At 41.4% G+C, this 21,806-nt stretch overlaps 3 protein-coding genes and 2 non-coding genes across 8 annotated transcripts; 1 reads left to right on the forward strand and 4 right to left on the reverse strand.

Annotated features, from left to right (window-relative positions):
• Window positions 1-397: 397 nt before the first annotated feature.
• On the reverse strand, window positions 398-8,896 carry kmt5b (lysine methyltransferase 5B). 3 transcript variants are annotated; one of them, XM_086106913.1, is made up of 11 exons: window positions 8,349-8,748; window positions 6,765-6,823; window positions 6,378-6,635; window positions 6,151-6,298; window positions 5,861-6,026; window positions 5,665-5,774; window positions 5,399-5,565; window positions 4,521-4,540; window positions 4,255-4,391; window positions 3,731-3,930; window positions 398-3,511 (listed from the first exon to the last, which is right to left on the reverse strand). In XM_086106913.1, exons 3-11 carry the CDS (start codon window positions 6,544-6,546, stop codon window positions 2,040-2,042), a joined length of 2,589 nt encoding a protein of 862 aa, XP_085963039.1. In that variant the 5' UTR covers window positions 6,547-6,635; window positions 6,765-6,823; window positions 8,349-8,748; the 3' UTR covers window positions 398-2,039. The 3 variants fall into 3 exon arrangements, with proteins under 3 accessions (XP_085963039.1, XP_085963040.1, XP_085963038.1); XM_086106914.1 differs by lacking the exons at window positions 6,765-6,823; window positions 8,349-8,748 and adding an exon at window positions 8,780-8,896; XM_086106912.1 differs by lacking the exon at window positions 6,765-6,823.
• A 3,507-nt stretch (window positions 8,897-12,403) lies between these two features.
• pole3 (polymerase (DNA directed), epsilon 3 (p17 subunit)) lies at window positions 12,404-17,005 on the forward strand. The gene is made up of 4 exons (XM_086106935.1): window positions 12,404-13,511; window positions 14,648-14,733; window positions 15,111-15,229; window positions 15,659-17,005. The coding sequence occupies exons 1-4, from the start codon at window positions 13,446-13,448 to the stop codon at window positions 15,832-15,834; spliced, it is 447 nt and encodes a 148-aa protein (XP_085963061.1). The 5' UTR covers window positions 12,404-13,445; the 3' UTR covers window positions 15,835-17,005.
• On the reverse strand, window positions 16,867-19,328 carry rpl12 (ribosomal protein L12). 2 transcript variants are annotated; one of them, XM_086106933.1, is made up of 6 exons: window positions 19,159-19,328; window positions 18,418-18,491; window positions 17,984-18,082; window positions 17,766-17,847; window positions 17,335-17,421; window positions 16,867-17,004 (listed from the first exon to the last, which is right to left on the reverse strand). In XM_086106933.1, the coding sequence occupies exons 1-6, from the start codon at window positions 19,193-19,195 to the stop codon at window positions 16,886-16,888; spliced, it is 498 nt and encodes a 165-aa protein (XP_085963059.1). In that variant the 5' UTR covers window positions 19,196-19,328; the 3' UTR covers window positions 16,867-16,885. The 2 variants fall into 2 exon arrangements, with proteins under 2 accessions (XP_085963059.1, XP_085963060.1); XM_086106934.1 differs by having other exon boundaries at window positions 19,061-19,310.
• On the reverse strand, window positions 17,137-17,262 carry LOC147207211 (small nucleolar RNA SNORA65). The gene has a single exon (XR_015100587.1). It is a non-coding gene; the product is annotated as a small nucleolar RNA SNORA65 (small nucleolar RNA).
• LOC147207212 (small nucleolar RNA SNORA65) lies at window positions 18,256-18,382 on the reverse strand. Its single transcript, XR_015100586.1, has one exon. It is a non-coding gene; the product is annotated as a small nucleolar RNA SNORA65 (small nucleolar RNA).
• Window positions 19,329-21,806: the final 2,478 nt, after the last annotated feature.

Raw genomic sequence — 21,806 nt, forward strand, 5'->3', positions numbered from 1 at the left:
TTTAAAAAAAATGTGTGAATGACAAAATCTCAGAGGTATTTGGACTGAATTGAAGACTGACGATATGCTGCTGTGTACAAGACACGATGGGACAGGCAAGAAATCAAAAGCAATTGAGAGTATGGCACCAAATCAATCAATGATTCTGAGCCATGTATGTTTGAGATCGTGTGCTTCCTCAAACTGTCTTGCTTGCAAAATTACTGGAAGAGAAATCAAATTTAGCTCTTAAAAAAATGTGAATTGTGATGAAGCAATTTAAGCCAGTCTTTCTGTACATTATTTTCTGAAGGTAGCCTTTATGCACAAGCATAATGACTGAATTTGATATGCCATGTTTTTATTACAAAGTGGCTCCAAAATGAAAGAAACTTGGGCACAATTAAATACAGTCATGTATAACAAAACCATGTGCTTTTATTTATTTCACTCAACTCTTGTTTACATTTAAAAACGCTGATCGGAAAGGAAATCAAAGTCCTGGCTTTAGAGACTGCAGTAATTAAAACATGGCACATGAATCCAAATCAAGTGACGGAGCAATATTATAATGCTTCTGGACCAACTGCACCAACACTGAACATTCAGCATGGCTTCTCACATACAAAAAAATAAAAATAAAATACAAACAGAGGGGAAAAAACAAACAAACCAAAGATCAATAAAAACCTGCCTATAAGACAGAGTGGATAGTCACTATACTGTACACTTTCTACAATTTCAATGTCCATTATGAATATAACAAGTGCACTCACTGAAAGGAATAGTTGAACAGAAAACAATTCTCTCAATTTTCAATGAGGTTCGGCAAACAAAGACTGTTGTACAACAAGCAGACCATCCCGCTTCCTAAAGCGCACAGGGTGAGTGCGACATTTGCAACTTCTGCCCGTAAACCAACTAACTTGACTGGAGTACAAAAATCAGTAGAAAGGGAGCGAATTGAGATTTCTCTTTCCTGCCATGTGGAGTGCCTTCCAAACAAGTCATTTTGTGCCACAATGAGGGGTTTCCAAATGAATTGTTGCACCATTCGGAGAAAAAAAAAGGCAGCGTTGACTCAAATGGGGCAGATGACTTAGTAGCTATTGTGTCGTTTTCAGTTTCAATGCACTCACATCTTACACCGATCCTCATCAGGTATCCCGCAAGGACTGCACGAGCAGCCAGTGGGCATATTCGAATAGCGAACCATTGTGATTTCCTAGGAATGTTAAAGAATGTATTTGAAAATGTTAACGCTTTGAGAGATTTATAGAAATAAATTGCTGCATTGTTTCCGACCTTTCTAAATCATAGTTTTGTAGTTGTTGTGTTCACATATTCGAATACACATCCATGGATTCTCTGTACAGCATATTCTCGCAACAGTTGCAAAATGATGAAAAGCAAAGTTTATTTCTGAAGTGTGTGTCAAACCGGTAGCCGTCCCTATTAGTTCCCAAGAAGTGTCTGTTTCGAGAAAAGTTGGTAGTTTCCATTTTATATGTAGATTTTTTTTTCACTGTAGTTTATAATTGTGCTTTTTTTCCTCAGAAACATTGTTTGGAAGGCTCAACCAACTCGGCCATTTCTTTCCAACAGGTGATCAACATAATGCAACAAAACATCAAACATGCTCCGGTTGTCATCTTTCTCAAAATTCCAAAATGACAATTTATTCAATTGTCTGGGTATTGTAAGACAGTTACATAACGTTGCTGTAAACCAGCGGTGGGGAAACAAAATCACATCAGATACTTGCGGATGAATGGAATTGAAATTGAGCAGATTTGTTTTAAGTTAGCAACCCCTTCGAGTAATGTTCTGGGCCCGTACTCATAATGACTCTTGTCTTCTGAGTGAGTGAAATTTGTTCTGGTCTTCTGGTTAGATGAGACAGGTCCAATTGTTTGAGAACACGTCTGAATCTTTATGAATACTGGCCCAGATTTGTAGATTTTTAATTTTTTAAATTACTATACTTATTTTACATCAACATGACAGCTGATTCGCTTGTTTTCTTTATTTACAGGGACAGGAGGGAGGAGCTCCACAAGCTATGCATTGAGTCTAAGAGACTGATCCTCTCTCCTCCTGGAGGAGATATCAATGTCGATGGAGTCTTTACCCACAATGAGTCGCAGACGTTTCGCCGGGGGAAGTGGAATGAAATCGTCTTCAAACTCATTGTCAAAGTAGTCCTCGTCGTCATCAGCATCCGCATCATTTTCATCTTCGGATGACGGCTCTGCCATAATCTTTTGGGTTCGATGTCCACCCCCTCGAGCCTCAAAACTCGGACCCATGTCACCGTTGAAGGACAGCTGGTCCGCCTTCATCTGGGATAGTCTCCGCGCGTCATCCTCTCTCTTCAGCTGTATCTTTAACTTTGTCGAGTTACTGTGCACCACGGGGGAAAAACCGTTATTGAGTTTGGCTATGTACGAGCTGCCTTTGTCCTTGTCGTGGTCCTTGCTGAACTTGATGCTAATCTTGCTGGAAGAGGCCGAGTTCACTGACGTGGCAGAAAGACCGGAAGAACCGATGACATCGTTAGGATCATTGGTCTTGCTGCTACTACTGTCTCTCCGTCGGCGGAGCGTCAGTTTGGGGAGACCCGTCGTGTTCTCCAGGATCAACTGGGCATCATAACGGGTGATCCTGCGCTTCTTCTTCCCCTTGTCCTGTGAGCGACAGCTACTCTTGCCCTTGTCCCGACGGAGGGATTTCCTGCCATTGGCAACCCCGTTGTAATCCCTGTGCCGGTCGGAGAAGCTCAAGAGAACCTTCCCGCAGTCTGAGTAGCTGGTGGGATGACCGGATGCCATTGGCATAAATGGCTCACCGTACGAGTCCTCGCATTTAATTGTTCGCTCCGTCCCGAGCCGTATCGGCCGTTTCAGCCGTGCGCATGAGCCCCTTTGGGCATAGCCGGCATCCAATGCCGGCTGCTCTAGCCCTATCTCGTGGTGAAGATACTCCTCCAAGTCCGATGGCTCTGATTTAATGACCACTGCACTGGAGACTGGGCTCAAGTTGTGCATAGCACCGGGGTCCAGCTTGACACCGCCAGTTGTTTCTTGGGCTTTGACGAGTGTCCGGGTGGACCTGCGAGTTCTGTACGTTGACGACAGGCAACCCTTACCATGTTGCACAACCGTGAGACTAACGTTTTCCTTTGCAGCGTGACGTGTTAAGCATCCCCGCTGGCCTAGCGTTTGCTGGACCAGCTCCTGGCCGTCCTTCTCCTTCTTTACGGCGACGCCTTTACACAGCGACACCTTTGAGTCTCTGAGACCCAGCTGGCAGGTCTCACCTTTGGCCAACGCCTTGGGCTCCGCGCCCCTTCTGCGACTCCGTAACTGGACTCTACTTAGTGAAGGCTTTGATTGGGATTTTAGTCTCTTTGGTACCCTATTATTGTTTACACGTCCTTGTTTTGAACATGAGGTAGTGAGAGCTCTTGACAACGTCTGTCTTGTTTGAGTCCTGTTTTTATACTTGAGACCAGATGATCTTTTTCTTGCAGCTACACAAAGACAAAACGACATGTATAAGCAGATTGTCAGGGGATTTTTTTTTTTTAAATCTCTATTATATATATAATAATTCTTCTCCACCTTCTCTATACATCGATTACCCTGTTCCAGTTGGAATGCACATTCGGAATACATTTCATCAAATTGTATTGCCCAGTGAAAATTGCTTTGCTTTCTCAGTGGTGCAAAGAAACGGCATGAACCCTTACATTGATGTGTTTTGGGCGATTCCTGAGAGTCTACGTCGGTGTGGGAGCCTACAGAGTGAGAGTCCAAACTCCGGTTTCCTTCTCCTAACTTCTTCAGACGGTTCAGACGCTTGTCTGTCTCCCGCAACCCGTATTTGCTGTTGATCACCGGAACTTCGACAGGCAGTCCAGCTTTGGATTTGAAAGCACCAGTGCCGCGCCTGCGGGACAACAAATGAAAGAATTTGAATTTAAGACAACACTCGGACAAACTGCAGGTCATCATTGAAAAGTTTATTGTCAAGAGTGTAAACGCTGCATGTATTGATCATATTTCTATAATGTAAATTGAATTTCTGAACATAATCAGAAAGCTTTGTCTGAATGTCGTGTTATTTTGGCTGGATCATTCAAAAACTGATGTTTCTATTTTCCAGATATCAGCAACACAAACTATTACACGACAGTGACCAAATTATTGACATAACCAAGTTCAGACATTAAATGTGATGATACTGTGTGTGAAAATACATTTTCCAATTTACCGTTCACAGGTGTAGCATTCACAAAATTCATTGTTTTCCCCAAAAAATCCATCTCCATAGTAACAAGAGATTTCCTCGCCTGGCTCAATGTCCCTTAGCACCTTTACACAGGCAGTGTCCCGCCCTGTCGACACAAACTAACAACAACAACAACAACAAAAAAGGGAATGAATCTATACATTTGTGTGTGCTTTCAAAGCTTATTTAGAAATGATTACAAATTCAAAAGTATTCTAAAAAATCCCAACAATTGCAGAGTTAATCACCTTGCAGTTTGGACGACAATCTGAAAAAGCAAGAAAATATCACAAATTAATCATCTGCATTGGCAAGTGGACAAAACATTTACCAGATAATAATTGACATTTCCTCACATAGCAAGGAGGGTGTACATGAACACCTATTTACTGAACCGTGGCAGTGCCAGGCATATACTAAGTCTTAGTCTAAGTCTTTATTGTGACATTTTTATTTATATAAACTTTTATACTGCAAACAATTTTATTGGTGGAATAAAACTGAAAGTCAAACGTTCTGACACCGTCCTCACACCATTAGATGAGACACCACGTCCAAAGTTTTGATTAGTACTGTGTACAATTTTTTTATATATACTGTATATATAATATAATATATATATATATATATATATACATACAGTATATATATATATTATTTGTCAAAGTGGACTTTCAAGCAAAATAAAATGAAATGCAGAGGAAAGTCAAGAAGTGAGAGAGGCTGCACTGAACTTCTCTTAAGGTGCGTAGCTCCCGGGAACATTAAACTAAAGCGCACAACACTGAGGATGGGTGACTAGATTACTACCTGCCAGAAAACATCCACGTAATCGAAGATTGTTTTTAGTTCTCTGTTAAGACTCCACACTACCTCACTTAAGATTGTTTACAAGCACAGTAGATGCTCTTTTTTTCTTTTAGTACAAAGTTTTGCTGTTGTTAACTTTTTTATGGCAATTTGTGAACAATACTGTCCACCATCTGAGCCAAAACAAAGTTATTTTCCCAAGGGGGAAAAAGAACCCGCATATGGGATTGTCAATTAATGTTAAAATGAAAAGGCTGCTATTTGACAAATAAAGGGAATGTTTTAACCCGAATTATAAAACGCAACAGACTAATACCATGATTAATAAAAGCAGCCGGCCCCAGCCAGAGCTGTGCACAGTTCTTGCGCGTTGAATACATGACACTGAAGTCATTCTCTCCATGCCGCAGTAACATGTTTTCTTCGCTCTCCGACAGCTCAGCAATACATCCCACCAAGTACTCGATCTTATCGTTCCTTTTCCTGCAAAAGATCAGGTCCAAAAGTGTGTTATGAGCACTGAAAGGTTAGCTCAGAAAATGTCCAGAGCATGAATTTATGACTGAAATGGCATGAACTTACCATTCTTTCGTTGCCACAATTTTAGCTCCATTTTGCTCTGAAGAATAGCGATTACATGGGAGAATCTCGAACCCGCTGTCAGTGGCAAACACCCGCAAATACACAAAAACCTGTGGAAGACCGTATAGTTAATCGCCGAGTGATTGGAGCAATTGGGATGATGAAAGTGGACTGTGAAAACAAGAAAACATTTTACATGTTGTTTAAAAAGCTTTTCTTGAGATTTTGTCTTGTGAAGAAAAAGATTTCGGGACCAGTCCCCTGATATCAACGCTCTGAATGTTTTCTCCAAGTTATCATGCTTTTTGAAGCGTTCAATGATTTCCTTCAGCTCCTCCTGCCTTCCCTTGACTGGACGAAATCTGGAGGGCCACATTAACAACACAAAATTAAGTTAGAACATAGATGCACAGTGTATTCCTATGCCCCCCCCCCCAAAAACCCCCACAAAGTAAAACTTCAGTTCCACCCTAGTAAATATCTGACCTGGTGTTCATTTTGTGCGTCTGGAAGCCCAGGTAAGGATCTAATATGAGACTTGTGGTCAGGTCATCATTCTCACAGAGCTCCTTAGCAGTCATACCTGACGAGGGCACATATCGCCTCTCGGCCTCAAGGCTGGTTGCATGAAACCCTGCCAGAAGAAGCAAGCCTCAGAATGTGGAACTGCTACTAAGCTATATCTCTTATAACCAAAAACACATTCAACTCACTACGGCTACATCTTCGGTTTCTGGGATGGGCTTTGTTGTGGCGCAGGGAGACCCGCTGTGAATGCTGAGACCGAGACTGGCTCTGGCTCACAGGTTGCTCGCTGGTCAACTTGTTTCCATGTCGTCTGCCATTTAATACCATGTTCTTGGATTCGCCCAGCCACTTCATGCCCACAAGCCCCCCGGTCCAGTTGCATTTAGTCTCTGAGATGAAGAAACACTCTTGAGTGGGGAAGGCTGGCGTCTTGAATATGAATTCTGCAAAACACATTGAAAAGAAACAAAACGGTGCAATCAATTTGATGTGAAGGAAGAGGACAGAGCAGTATCGCAAAGTTTAAGACAGTTATGAAACTGACACCCTTTTTAAAAGGATGAAGAACGCACCTATTTATCCCATTATGTTTGGCGGACATTTTGCAGTTCACAAGGGTATCTGGAGATAACTGCGACATTGAACAAACATATGCAAATATTTAAAAGTCAATGTCTGAGAGTCACTCAGTCGTACTGCAAATAAATATGTTGATAATGACATTCACGTCAAACAACTTCTGGACCTTCTGAATTTTACGGGCGAGAACTATGACGGTCGCTGAACAGATGCAGATATTTGGAATTCGTTCATGTTTCAGAGCCACTAGATCAAATGCAAAAAAAAATTTTTAATAAGACATCCAAGTCAAACAACTTCTGGACGTTCTGAACTTAATGGGCCACTGTAGCAGCAGGGATGACGTGCTTAACAAAGATAAGCTTTTGCCAATTTCCGCAGTGAGCCGGGGTCGGTTGAACAGAGCGACGGAAAGCATTCACAAGCGGAACTGTAGCGCTGTTTAGTGGTAACCTAAAATAATGCATGAGACGCAGTTTTAACAATTAGCTATTCGTGCATCCAAACTGAACCCCGCTGATCCTGTACCAAAGCACAATACGTGCGATACTCCTTATGATCACGAACAGACAAAGTATAATGGACAATAGGCACGCGGCACGCATGCACAATGTGAACTAAGGTGGAAACCCGGAAGGCCACCACAACATTTGGAGGCGACAAATTGTGTCTCGGCTATTAGCTTGCATTGTTTGCTAACAGGTGCCGCTCCACACATTGCCTTGGTTAGCATGGAGCTAGCTACCAGGACGACGCCTGATAGGCTCGGCCGCGGTGCTTTGCTTTGCAGCTCCATCGGACGCCGGCAGAATGTCATGACAAAACGAAATAAACACAAAGCTGACTTGATGCCTCACAATCACTTGACGTTAGCAGGTAACGCGGACATAAACCGCTTGACACCGAAGGATTCTGACACAACGATGCTTGTTTAGGGTTATAGTTTGACGGTGATTTGACAGAAATCTAGTACACAGTACACTCAGAGTGAACTAAGAAATCCTCATTTGCATGAAAATCAGTCAACACACAAAACAATACATTTCAGAGAATAATGGTCCTTTGACGACTTAACTAACAGATTGCTCGCGTTATAGGCGAGCTATTTGTTAGTGAACACTTGAGACATTATCATTGAACTTCATCAGTGCTCTTATAGCTTAGTAAGCTAACATTGTCAATAGCAATCGGTCGGTAAAACACACTACCAGTACCATTATCGCAACACTGAAATTTAGGTTACTTTCACACACGAGGAAAAGCTACTATAGTTAGCGCCACACATTACATTAAACGAAAAATATGACTACCTACAAGCCACTAAACAGCAGCGGTGAGCAGTTGCTAATGCACTACCATTAGCTTTGCTTGTTTGATTTGGAAGCAGTCAGCTCGTTTTCGCGTCTATATCATGCCAAAGATAATATATGGTCTTTAAGTAATTGGTTAAATGTTGGGCAGTTATGATGCTAGCAACCAACTGATATTACAGTAAGTATAAATAATTTTCACGCGATAGTATGGTTAAATGCCCCAAGTGAAGACATCGGAAACAGAATAAATTACGTTTTACTCACCGGGTGGCCTCGTCAAATAACCGTGCAATATAACAACCCTGCTTAAAAGTCATCGAAATCTGAAACGGCACCGTAAACATTACAGGAAACACATTTATTAAAAAAAAAAGAAAGAAAGAAATTAACATTAAAATTCAAGATGGCGGACTAGCACAAGCGAGTGGGAGAGAAAGGCGCAGCACGGCTATCCCCCACAAAGTAGTTCCGACGTATACTCAGTCCTTCTCATCCATCCAGACCCAAACGATTAGTGGGGCAAGAACGGACTGCATAGAGCTATCTAACTATAGGTTACAAACGGCATTTCTTAGGTCCGTATCATATGTGGACGACCATATTTATCTTTGAGGCCGCGACGGTCGGATGTACACACGAGTGCTCCTGCATAAACAAACCTAGTATTTACGCGTTCCAGACTGGTTCCGTTCTACCTGCTTTCGGCGCATACAGAACCACGCCACGAAGGGCAAACTTTGCCAGCCTGTAACTGTCGACTTCTGTCACTTTTGTCTTCACTACTCTTTACTTCGTCTGATCGCTAGGTATCCTACGTCCACCTAATGACGAGGTGTACTGAAATTGTCTGTAGGATATGCCATTTGTGCGTGCAAATTAACTTTTACATAAGGCATTTTAGGATTAAGTTGCCTGGGATAGGAGATCTAAGCGCACGCAAAATGAAACGTTTTCAAAGTTAGAGACAGTATTGATTTGTGGGGCTACACATGTCTTCAAATATATCTTATTACCATCTCAAGGGGACAATAATTTTCCACTCAGCTGTTTAGGCACTACTCACAAAGAGTTAGGGATATCGGACATCTGGGTGAAATTTTCTAGATGAGCCTAAAATGCACGGTAACCTTAACACGGGAACTTCATTTGACTTCCTCTTGACGTTGTAATGCAAATGTCCACAATGTTTCACTACATTTGTTTTCTAACAAAGCTGAGCGGCAAATTTCTCAACAGATGTTTGATGTGGCGGTATGACCTTCGAGTGGTTGGCACATCCACTTCACGGTTCAGAGGTTATGGGTTTGAGTCTGCCAAGGTTCAACATTAATGGTGGCCAGTGTGCCACCGCTGTGTCAGTTCACTACCCATACATTCAGGTACAGGCCCGACTGAACACTTTTGGCCACTGGAAATGGCCCAATTTGGTGCAAAAGACCTTTATCACTGAAACAACCTGAAATTTTAAATTGGATGTTTTGATGACGCATGAAACAAATTTAACTGGCACGCGCTTGACTGAATTAAGGGGCATGAATTGGGGTTAGCCCCATATTGATAGCTATCACAATCTCCATTAGCTAAATACAACTGGCTGATGACAATCTTTGAAAAACTAAGCTCAGCAGCCATTTACATCTGACCCTTTACAGTACACTGATGAGGGACTGTTTAACAAATGTTCCGTATCATCCTCATGATGCCAAACGTTGATGGCATGCTAAAGAAGATCGTTTGCGTACCACCAGTATTGAATCAGGACAAGTATTGGTCCGATCAGTGATCAAACACATCGTGTGAATTTTAAATTTAGCTCCTTTTTAGGATACAGCAAGTTGTGCAAAAAGTATTGAAACATTGAGCAATTGGACAGGGCCATTCAAAAGATGCAACGTCAAATTAAGTTCACCTTGAAAGGTTAAAGTGCATTTCAGGTTCCTTGTAAAATTTCACCCAAAGGGCATTAAGTTTTTGTCACGAGTGTATTTTGTATTGCTTATCACACAAAGAATATAAGGGGCACGAAAACAGTGGTACAACTCTTGATCTAGTGGTGGGGGGGATCAGTGCCTTGCGCAAATGCACCCTAACTTGTATTTCTTAAACATCTGCCGTTTTTCAGCCAGCAGCGGAATTCAAACCATAACCCTTCTGTATCCATAGCCCAAGTCCTTACAGATGAGCTATTGCGAAGTTGAAATTCTGCATATACAATATACTACTGTATATATTTTCAATATTTACAGTATTCAGTACAGTATTGTTGCATTGTCTTTAATGATGTTTTTACAACACATATATTACCTGACATTTTTATTAGCCCAAAAGAGATTCTCTTGATTTGTTTCAACTTGCCTACCTTTTTCTATTGCCATTGAAAAGAAATCCATTTTAACTCAAGCAAACAGATACAAAAAAAAACCCAACGACCCACAAATATGCTATGTTTTTGACATAAATACACACACTATACTTATGTGTCCAAAGTACTCTCAGAGCACATTATGAAGAAACTGTAGAGGAAAATATGTGAAGTAAATAAATGCATCATTTTTTTCGTAATTATACTGGCTGTCCACCATCAGGGTCGCAGGTGAACTGGAGCCTATCAAGCTGATATTGCACCGTAGACTGGTCGCAAACCAATCGTAGGGCAAATGTGCTGTTGTCGACAAACATACTCACTTTCAAAAATTCTGAATTTTCAATTAATTCAATATGCATGTTTTTTAGAAGAGCCAGTATGCTCAGAGAAAAATGACCCTGTACGGCAGAAGTGTGAACCAATGGGAAAACGTGCAGCGTATGTGTTGAAATGGAAGAGAAAAAAAAGAAACTTAAAAGCCATAAAATGATATCTCTGCAGACACAACTATATTGGCTGTGCATTTAACAAGTGTAATTTGTGTCCTTGACCCCACTTTTTGGATTTGACCCTTTAAACTCTCAACTAAACTCATCTCAACTGCATTTATAGAGCACTTTAAAACAACCACCGCTATATACAAAGTTCTGTACATGGAGCAAAAATAATTTAAATAACAAAACCAAATAATTAAGAACAAAGACAGAAAGCACAAAAACAGTTAAACTAAAAATCAAGTATCATGCTGAGTCAAAAGCCAAAGAATAACAATGACAATACTGTATACTGTATATCCCATACAAACACAAACACTATTAAGATAACCAGGGATGCTTTCTGATGTCAAAGTGAAAATTATGACACTGTTAACTTGTAATATACTGTAAGGGCTGGCATGTTATAATTTCCTAAAAGCATGTTTGCATAACAAGTCGGAAATTATTGTTCTGTCATACACCTTTATTTTGCTATTGGCCCTGAAGGTAACATGTATTCTTTGTATTATTGTTTAGTAATAACAGGAATCATTCCGTAACAACCGCAATAATCGAGACAAATGAACATACTAAAAGTGTATCATGCACCTAGGGGCAATTTAGAATGATCCATTAACCTGCCATGCATGTTTTTGGAATGTGGGGGGAAACCAGAGTACCCGGAGAAAACCCACACACACATGGGGAGAACATGCAAATTGCACACAAGAAGGCCAGAGCTGGATCGAACACTGCACTTCTGTACTGTTAGGCGGATGTGCGAACCAATTAACACTGTGCTGCTCACTATAAGAATTTATGTGAAATGTTAAAATTGGACCAGCTCTTATATTTTATGTACCTGTAAATGAATACAGTAGAAGCAATTGCGGATGATTTTGCATCAGGTCATATTTTGAAAACCTTCTATACAGTTCATTTCTTTTACATTTAAATCAGTAAATCCATAATAGTTCTCAGAAATTGGGACTAGTTGATGGAGAGATGGCGGCACGGTGGTCGACTAGTTAGAAGGCCGGCCTCACGGTGCAGGGTTAGATTCTGGCTCCGGCCTTCCTGTGTGGAGTTTGCATGTTCTCCCCGTGCCTGTGTGGGTTTTATCCGGGTACTCTGGTTTCCTCCCACATTCCAAAAACATGCATAGCAGGTTGATGGAATACTCCAAATTGTCCCTAGGTGTGATTGTGAGCACGAATGATTGTTTGTCTCTGTGTGCCCTGCGATTGGCTGGCAACTGGTTCAGGGTGTCCCCGGCCAACTGCCCAAAGTCAGCTGGGATGGGCTCCAGCACATCCCGGGACCCTTATGGATGGATGGATGATGGAGAGATTCTAATCACAGTCTGCCCTTCAAGGGTAGACCAATGTATCCCATAACTCTTTCAGCTATCTTTGTTACATGTAGCTCGTGCTGTAACACTAAAACTGACATCTTGGAGGGAAAAAAAACAGATTTAGTTTGTGCTCTGTAATCTACAGAACTGAATTTAATTAAATGCATCCGTTCACATATCCAACTACAGATATGACTTGTGATTCAAGTCAGCATTAATGTCCTGGAGCACAGCTGAGAAAGCAAGATACAGCACCTTGAACCAGGTGGGTGTAGCAACAAGCCCTGTGTTCTTTACGAGTGGTTTACACTGTGTGGGCTGCATCATGCTGCTCCATTAGTAATGAAGCCAGCTGCCATGGAAACTAGTATAATACTTTAAAGGCTAGATGGATCTTCTGTGAGAGAAAGGCGTGAGCTGAAATGAAATTCCGCCATTGCATTGTTTTTAACAGTCGCGAGCTTCTACCACTTCACAGTGGTCACATGACTGCGAGCGTTATTCAGCAAATTGACTGTAAAAAATGTGCAAACAACATGAAAACACTGACTTTCTCAAAGGACCAACAGCATCTATAAGCGCGAACATTTCAATTCCAGTATTTAGTTTGATTTCATATAAAATTGAAAGTAACGTAATGGTTTGTTTTTAATTGCATGGAATACAGTATATAGATTCTACTTTACCCTGCACTTCAGTAATTATAACCACTTTCTTAGGTTCTACAATGAACATACATTTCTTCTCCTGTCTTGACTAAATGCATAAAACGGCTCCATATTATTGTAATGACGTGTGTGACTCAATAGATTGACGTTAAAGTCAAAGAGGGAGTAGCAGCCATTATGGCACGACATACGTAATGTAACGAACCACACGTCACGCATGCGCCAGAGGTCAGAGTTGAAATGCACGAGGCGGTTCGCGGGAAACGTCCCAAAACAAATCGGTTATGAAGAACACAAAGTTTTTCAAGGTGACTGTCCAAACGAACGCCAGCTCACGGATTTCCTCACTCGGTCGTCCTCTAGAGTAAAAAATACGGCGTTAAAAGTATCCGTGCTAATAGCCTTTAAGCTAGTGGAGCAGCTTCCGAACACGCGTGTTAGCGAAACTCTCAACAGACTTGAGGAGGGTTGTGAATACTGTCCTGAAGAGTCAGCGAAATGGCAGAAAGGCCAGAAGATCTCAACCTTCCCAACGCGGTCATCACACGCATCATCAAGGAGGCGGTGAGCGCAAACATATTTCAGTATTTCACTTACATTTCAATAAAATTTACCATTGTCACCCATTGAGCAGGTTGAGTGATTCCAATTAATCGACAAGTGAAATGGGTCTTTGTTCTTTTAGTTACCGCATGTGGTATTCTTGTAATGTGAACGTTTGAGCACGTAAATGCAATCGAGAGCGATTAAAGTAATAAACAATTTTGTAATACATATTGTTTTAAATGTGCTTCCAAAACAAAATACATTTAACAAGAAAATTATGACACTCTACTATTTGAAATAAGAAAACATCGTTTTGAATTAATAGGTGCCGAGCGCGCAATATTGTAAGCACGACCAGTTTCATGCGTCAACATCGTAGTTTTATCCTTAAACTTTGAGTCCTGCCTCAATTGTGGACCGCTATTCTGGACACAATGTCAGTGTTCTCATATACTTTTTTTTTCCAAAGCAGTGTCTCTATATTTTTTGAAATTAGAGTGCGTTTTAAAGTAAAGTTAAAAGGCAAAGTTTCGGACACTTCTCGGGCGCGATGTTAGAGTGGTCATGGTGTCGCATAATTATGACGCACCGAATAAACATCAGCTTGTGGAACTTCAGTAACATTTCACAAGTCAATTTAATGCTAAAATTACAACAATATACTGTTGTAGGCTGGATATATTTTACAAAATGAAGACAAAGCACTTAATGTCCATCCATGTTGTCATGTGTTTTACTTATAATAAAGATATTTTTGCACCACAACAAAGGATTGTCTCCTGCCGACTCCTCGAAATGGGAAATCTTTTTCGATATAAGCATATGGGGTATATTTGATTTGTTGCTCACTATATTTCATTTCAGGGTGCATTATGGGATACATTGACGGCACTATATACTGAATGGAGAGTGATTCCAAACACAGAGCATTTTGAATTATGAGAGAAATTACACAGTACAAAAATTCAAACCTCATTTGCGTTTAACTGAAGAACACAAATGGACATTCTGGCGACTTATGACCTACTGCCACTGTTCTTTTTGAAAGAAGATGACGTGGTCCTTGTGTAAATAAATATTATATGCCAGTTTGTGTAGTCCTCAACATGTTTGTAGCTTTGAGATGACGCCCCCACATCGTTTGGTTTCAACAGCTCCCAGATGGGGTGAATGTGTCAAAAGAAGCACGCAGAGCAATATCCCAAGCTGCCAGTGTCTTTGTGCTGTATGCAACATCTTGGTAAGAGGACAAACAACTCTTTCACAAAATCGTGTTCCATATAATTGTGTGAACAACAACTGTCATCTTGCCAGAATTCTTAGTATATGTGAATATTTCCAGTTCAATATATAGTAATCTCACGTTTAAAACGGCACCTTCAAAATCATTTTGATGGCTTATGTGAAGGAGAATAGCATCTCTGTCATTGCCGTGACAACCATGGATCACAACCATCATGTTTGTCATGAGACAGGTCATTTTAAGACACAAGCTCTTTTTGAGTAACATCTTACTCACTTAATCACTCTGATCACTAAAAGGGGCCGATAACCCAAAATTTGTTCAAGCAACCCAAAGAAATGAAAGAGCATTTTGTGAATGTTTGTATGTTACAGTGCAAACAACTTTGCCATGAAAGCCAAGCGAAAAACTTTGAATGCAGGCGACGTCCTAGCTGCAATGGAGGAAATGGAGTTTGAGCGGTTCATGGAGCCTCTCCGAGAAGCTTTGGAAGGTCAGTGACGCAAGTCACCGAAAAATGTTCTCTTGTGGATAGTTAATCATGTAACTGCTGTATCAGACATTGTTTTCCAAGACAAGCATTGTTCACTAAACATCTTTTAAATCCAAAGAGGAACGTTTCTGATGTCAATATTGTACAGTTAAAATGTGGAAAAATGTATACTGATACTTGTGGAATTTACCAAAAGTAGATTCCATTGTCATTATTCTTTTGAAAAGCTCATAAATATAAGATTTGCCCAAATCAACAAACTAACATGGAACATAGCTAAATAATGTCTGAAAGTTTGCAGGTAATGTCACAGGAGACTTTGATGTGTTGCACTTATCCCTGTATCGTCTTTTCCCCATCACTTTGACAAATGACTTTTCTGCTTGATGATACAACTCCTCATTCTGTGCTGTTTATGTTCCTTAACAGTGTATAAGAAGGGCCAAAAGGGAAAGAAGGAAGTGTCAGAGCAGAAACGCAAAGATAAAGAGAAGAAGACAGACTCTGAAAATGATAAGAGCCGGGAGGAGGATGAGGAGGAGGAACGCATGGAGGAAGAAGCTGAAGCAGAGAACGAGGTGGAGGAAGAGGAGGTGGAAAACTGAGAACAGTTCCCACACTCAGAAGTGCTGTTTAAATGATGAATTGCACCCTGGCAGCCCGTGTGAGGTTATCACGAGGATTCCAGTAGAAACTGATTGGTTTATTGTCAGGGTTGTTGCTTTTTGTCTCCTATCCTCTGAAATCCAGATGTCAAAAGAAAGCACTACATACTTTCAAGTCTCCGTCATTCCGCTTTGCTGTGTTTTGGCACGTGACAAAATGGAACACACCCTAACTAACTGGTGTTGACCAGTTTCCTTGCTTAAGTACATCTTGGATCAGGTGTCTCAGAGTAACAATCGGCGTTTAGGTTTGACAAATAGCAGAAGTAGAAACATCCTTTACAAGCACAGTGATGTGCTGTCAGTTTTTAATGCTATGGCTGTTTCCAAACATGTCATGAACCGATGTATTGTATTGTTGGATTGCTAAAATTAACTTGGCCAACGGGATTCAATATGGTCCATCCTGGAGATCAACTTTAAAATGACAAGGTTATATAATTTAATGCAGCTACTGGAGAATTGATGAGCTGCACGGGAATAATTCACGAGGGGGGAAAAAGTGCAGTTGATTCAATTGAGACTGTTAAAATGAACGGGGCAACCGAGTTGTGCAATTATTACATGGGTTGGTGAAGATGACAGTTGAGATTTTGGTGTTGAATTTCTGCTGCATCTATAAATGCCAGTGTCAGAAATAATGCGCATCATGTGGTGTATTCGTTCCAAAAAAATTGTACGCCTGTTTACAAATGGAGATGTTTTGGACCTGGTCTTACAATTATAAAAAAAAAATACATAATTTTTGTAGGATTTTCATGAACCGAATTTTTCAATAAATATATTTTACTTAACTCCAAATGTGTAGTTATATACATTTTTTTCTGGTTTGGCTCAAACAAGCACTCAACATCAGTGTTTTCCAACCTTTATTAGCCAAAGCACGTCAGCCGAGTAAAAAACTTAAAGCGAAATTTCATAAAAAGAGCAACAAGAGTGAAAGCCTGTAAATGGAAAAATGAGGCAAAGCGATTCCATTTCCAACATTTTATTACTCGGATGGGCACTCAATTTTGCCACTGTTGATGTCATCAATGATATCATGAGGAGGTCGACCATCGATGGTGCAGCCAACAGACTGAGCCGTACCCAGAATCTCTTTGATGGTTCCTGGCAAAATAAAAATACATAGTTAAAAAAAAAACAGTAACAAACAGCATTCAACGTTAACATTGCATTTCTTTTAACCTCAAACTTGGGTGTTGATAGAAACAATTAGTCAGAGTATGTAATTCCCTGTGATAGTGTTCCAGACTTTTCGGCACAGGGGTGTCCATATATTGGGCAGCTCTGTTTCCTAAAGGCGGGTCAATCTAAGCCTCCACTGGATTATACTCAGTCACTCTGACAGACAGGCATAGTGGCGGGAGGCTAACCAACAACCAAGAGTAGTAATGCAGGCCCTGACAGACAATCCTGCCTGACCAATTTGGCTCTCACCAGAAAGCTCCCGTGCAATGGAACGAGGCCGCATGATACGAGCAACACCGACGATGTCATCAAAGGTCACACTTCCACTGTGCTTGACTGGAGGAAGAAGGAAAAAAAGGACACATTGAGTGGGGTGGGGGTGGCAATTGCATTCCAATCATCACTGTAGTGTGACACTTGGCTATCATTGCCAAAAACTTGTCAGTGACAAAGTCATTATGTTGACATCCCTGTATTCAGTGTGGCGGGGTCCACAGGGGCTCACCTGCAGAAGTAACCCCGAAACTAACTAAACAGTGTTTAGTATGTCTAGTGTGCTGTCTGTCATTATCCTTTATGAATTATGCTAGGCATCAGAGCTTCAAGACACCATTGAACTTCTAGTCACTCAGGTGTACCTTGTAGGCAAACATTTTAAAAAATATATAGCAGCCACTTACTGTTCTTGACCTTCTTCCTGTCACGAGGGGGCTCCTTAAGAGCTTTGATGATGAGTGCAGAGGCAGAGGGAACCACCTCAATCTGTAAAGACAGAATCAAGACCAAGTCCTCAGTTCCACTTGAACGCTCCCAATTCAGCAGGGTGTGACTGTGTAATCAACAAAACCAGAGTGGGAGTCAAGTGTGCCCTCAATTCAAAGAAAACAAGTATCTGTACCGCTGCCTGTCTGTTCTGGATAGTCAGCTTGACGGTGATTCTCAGACCCTTCCAGTCACCGGTGGCCTTGGCAATATCATCACCAACTTTTTTGGGAGACTGTAAGAGAAGAGCAGGCTCAGATTCTCTAATGAAATCTATAGCTATTCGGAGCTTGGCTATTAGGCTTATCAGATTCAACAAATAATCTTGTTTCTTAGGAAATACATTTCCAAATCAATATTTAATACAGTGGCAAAGGCAGAGTTCACAATTTGGACAGGACAAGAAATGAATGTTCTAGACTTTTCGGCACAGGGTTGACCATTAGTTTGGGCAGCTCTGTTTCCTAAAGCTGGGTTACTCTAAGCCTCCACTGGACTACACCAAGTCACTATGTTAGACAGGAATAGTGGCGGGGGGCTGGTTTGTGTAAACCCTTGCAAAATACTCACCAAACCCAGGGGCCCAATTTTGGGGGCCAAAGCTGATGTGGCGCCAACCTCTCCTCCAGTGCACCTCATGTACACTGTAAGACACACACCAAGGTTCGTAATGAAAGTCAACTTTGAATCAGCTCATCTTGTATCAACCGGACTTGTGCAAATGTAGGGCTCTATGTATACTGCACGGGGCAACCGTAGAAACGTCTAAATCTCTGGTACAAAAGAAGTCATGCAGAGTATCTTTAAATTTGTGATTTTAATTTGTAACACTTTTCTTTCTTTCCATTTAAAAATATGGCTCGCCTTTCCTTCGAGCCGGGGAGTAAAAACTTTAGTCGCATATATTCCGAGTAACCGTTAAAAAACTCTCATACAGAGCGAACACACTAGAATTTAGGAGTGTTAAAATAATGAAGACGATGATGGTGATGATTACTACAACAGGCGAATGTGGCTTCAATGTCGCCATTATAGCCCCAAAAAAAGCTAACAATTAGCCGCTAGCAGTTTACCCCCACGTGCCAAAGCACGAGTGGGACGGTCACGTTACCTAGTACTGTATAACATATTAACGTAATTTAATCACATAGCAAACAGTCTACAAACACATATGTCAATCACACGTCTGTCACACCTCGAGTACCAAAATTACCATTGTGAATGCGCGGTGCGGAGGTCGACGGAGTGCGACGCCATCTTGATCGTCACCCAAGCATCTGCTTTAAGTACCGTTTGACAGGATAAACGTACCAACTTTAATCTCTCCGGGGTCGAATTTTGGTGGCATGTTGGTGTGGAGGTTGAGCTCAGTTCAGCTTGATTGGTGATGGTGTCGGATGAACCCGGTTCGGGACGACCGATAACTGTTACACCTTCACCGTTAAGGGGAGAAAGAAAGAAAGAGCGAGAAGTGGGCGACCGGACTATATAACTGCACCACACATCGCGAGAAGTGGCAGTGGTAACATGTGGGCGGGGTCATCAAGCACGTTCACGTTTCTTAATGTACTGTATACGGAAGTTTGCAGCGTACCCAAATAAGTTAAAAGATGTTAAAACATATAATAATTCATTCCACTCTCAAACGCTTTTTTTCTTTTCTGCAGAACGTATGACACGTGCCTTGTTACTGTTAAATAAAGAGCGCTTTCGTAAATAGTCTGTGACCATGGTTGGTTCACTCCAATCGGTAGTAAACTCAAGAGAGTTGTTCAAATTTGCCTTTCAGTTATTCAGAGTGTACCAAAAACGGACAGCAGGTGCGCGCACTAGGCGCTGCGACGTTGGACACGGCATACCAGGGCTGACTGCGTTCGGAAATTAATGGGAGCGGAGCTCTGCCTCTCTGTGAATACACCCACTCTCAGAGTAGAGCCCGGTAGTCAGAGTGAATTTCCGAACGCCCCAAAGAAAACATGGACGGACCTCGAGCGGTTGGCCATTTTACCGCAATTGGTACAATGGGCGTGCTATTATTGAACGTGTCACCATTGCACACTGAACTAATGCAAGTCAATGTCTTGAAATTCATAAAGTGCCTTTCGACCAACTGCACAAAGTTAATGCCCCTCATTTACCCCTACACGCACACACACACGCACGCACGCACGCACACATATACAAATGAGTTTTGGAAAAAAGTAATAAGCCAGGATAATAATGTAAATTTGAATCTCTAGGGTTCGATTCCTTCTCCGGCCTTCTTGTGTGGAGTTAGCATGTTCTCCCCATGGCTGTGTGGTTTTTCTCCGGATACTCCAATTTCCTCCCACATTCCAAAAACATGCATGGCAGGTGAATGGAACACTGTAAAATTTCCCTAGGTGTGAGTGTGAATCGAACCCTGCAGACGCACTTTGAGGCCAACGTGCTAACCAGTCTTCCACTGTGCAGACCACCACAATGAAAGCCCGCTCTGAAATGTGCAGTTCTGAGACAGTTTCTGACATTTTGTGCAGAAAGTCTTTCAGCTGAATGGGTGGCTGTTCTCGGGCAATCTCGGAGGTGAACATGCTGGATGTGGAGGTCCTACGCTGGTGTGGTTACACCCGGTCTGTGCTTGTGAGGCCAGTTGAATGTACAGCCAAAAGAGTGAAGATAATTCAGAAAAATTAATAAGTAGTTGTTTGGAGGCTGATTTCACCACAGGAGTTCACAGTATTATTCCCATTTTCTGATGTGTGTGTTTGTGTGTGTGTGTGCATGAGCTTAAGCGGTGCACGTGGGTGCTGAGTGGCTGAACATCTTCTGCAGCAGGATAATGGGCCTTTTGCTCGTCAAGTATCCCTGTGGAAACGCAATACAGCCTCGGAATTGCAATATTTAAAACCACATGGAACTGTGTTCCATTGTCATACTTGTGTCGAATGACATGCAGAAAAAAAGTTGTTTTTTTTTCATTCCTGAAGGTGTATTTGACTCAGTGCTGCTCCACAGGAATAGCAACAGAACACAAGAGGACATAAGGGAGAAGCAGAGATCATCACTGTGGAGTTACTTAATATGCATCATGAAAATCAGTGATGGTCAGAAATCTACAACCAGTGTTTTGAAACAAAGTAATACGTTTAGTTTCAAAGATATTGACATTTGCAAACGCCTGGTGTTAGATATTTCTCAGGTATGATTAGTAATAGCCCTCTTATTGCCATAAGTGTAATACCACACACACACACACACGCATGCACACACACACCCACACACCCACACACAACAGAATAACTGATTATTGCATACAGTAGTGATACAGGTTTGATCGACGTTTGATTGCTGTTTTTTTTCACGATAACTTAAAATGGATCACCTCAAATGTGAAAATTTGAATTCGATTTTTTTTCAGCTGTGCAACAGCTGACACGGATTGTACTGTAGCTCTCTCCCACATAACAGATGCAACTCAGGAATGTTTATATAGTTCAGGCTCCTCCACATCTATTGTATTGAGTTAAAAAAATTTGGCATGTTTATGTCATGTTTTTGTTTTCCTTTGTGGAGGATGATGATGATGATGAAATGTCTCTCTGTAATCCTGTAGAATCTGTATTAAAAAAGAAGAATGGAAACTACTGCTGCTATCGTAGTGGCAGCAGTAGCATATGGCACACTGTAATGAACAAACGAGACAGCATACATGCATACATCATATGCAGTTTTTCAGACCTGCTGAGGAGAAGGCAGCATGTGATGCAATTACATTTACATCCCCTGCATTTACTGTGTGTTTGACTAACAGGCGCAAAACAACATGGAGGGGAGGTGTGAGCCTTTCTCTTTGCATAAACCGAGAGTGTGAAGCAGAGCCAGTGAGTCAATGTTGATATTGTGCACTTTGACGGCTTATCTGTCTTCTCTCTGCAAGCATGGATGTTCTGCTCGGGAACTCTTGATTTAAAAGAATG

The sequence above is a fragment of the Hippocampus guttulatus genome, chromosome 3 (assembly GCF_054856545.1).
Source record: "Hippocampus guttulatus isolate MCC_2025c chromosome 3, RoL_Hgut_1.0, whole genome shotgun sequence".
In the NCBI taxonomy this organism is placed as follows: Eukaryota; Metazoa; Chordata; class Actinopteri; order Syngnathiformes; family Syngnathidae; genus Hippocampus; species Hippocampus guttulatus.

Bases quoted from the DNA above. Each gene is read 5' to 3' on its own strand.
- pole3 (XM_086106935.1), top strand. From the start codon at position 13,446: ATGGCAGAAAGGCCAGAAGATCTCAACCTTCCCAACGCGGTCATCACA. The intron at 14,734-15,110 runs GTAAGAGGACAA...TGTATGTTACAG, and splicing joins GTGCTGTATGCAACATCTTG to TGCAAACAACTTTGCCATGA. The intron at 15,230-15,658 runs GTCAGTGACGCA...GTTCCTTAACAG, and splicing joins TCTCCGAGAAGCTTTGGAAG to TGTATAAGAAGGGCCAAAAG.
- rpl12 (XM_086106933.1), bottom strand. From the start codon at position 19,195: ATGCCACCAAAATTCGACCCCGGAGAGATTAAAGTTG. The intron at 17,422-17,765 runs GTAAGTGGCTGC...TTCTTCCTCCAG, and splicing joins CAGGAAGAAGGTCAAGAACA to TCAAGCACAGTGGAAGTGTG. The intron at 17,005-17,334 runs GTGAGAGCCAAA...TTATTTTGCCAG, and splicing joins CATTGCACGGGAGCTTTCTG to GAACCATCAAAGAGATTCTG.
- kmt5b (XM_086106914.1), bottom strand. From the start codon at position 6,546: ATGAAGTGGCTGGGCGAATCCAAGAACATGGTATTAAATGGCAGACGA. The intron at 5,775-5,860 runs GTAAAATGTTTT...GGTCTTCCACAG, and splicing joins AAAAGCTTTTTAAACAACAT to GTTTTTGTGTATTTGCGGGT. The intron at 4,392-4,520 runs GTGATTAACTCT...TGTTGTTGTTAG, and splicing joins ATTGTCGTCCAAACTGCAAG to TTTGTGTCGACAGGGCGGGA.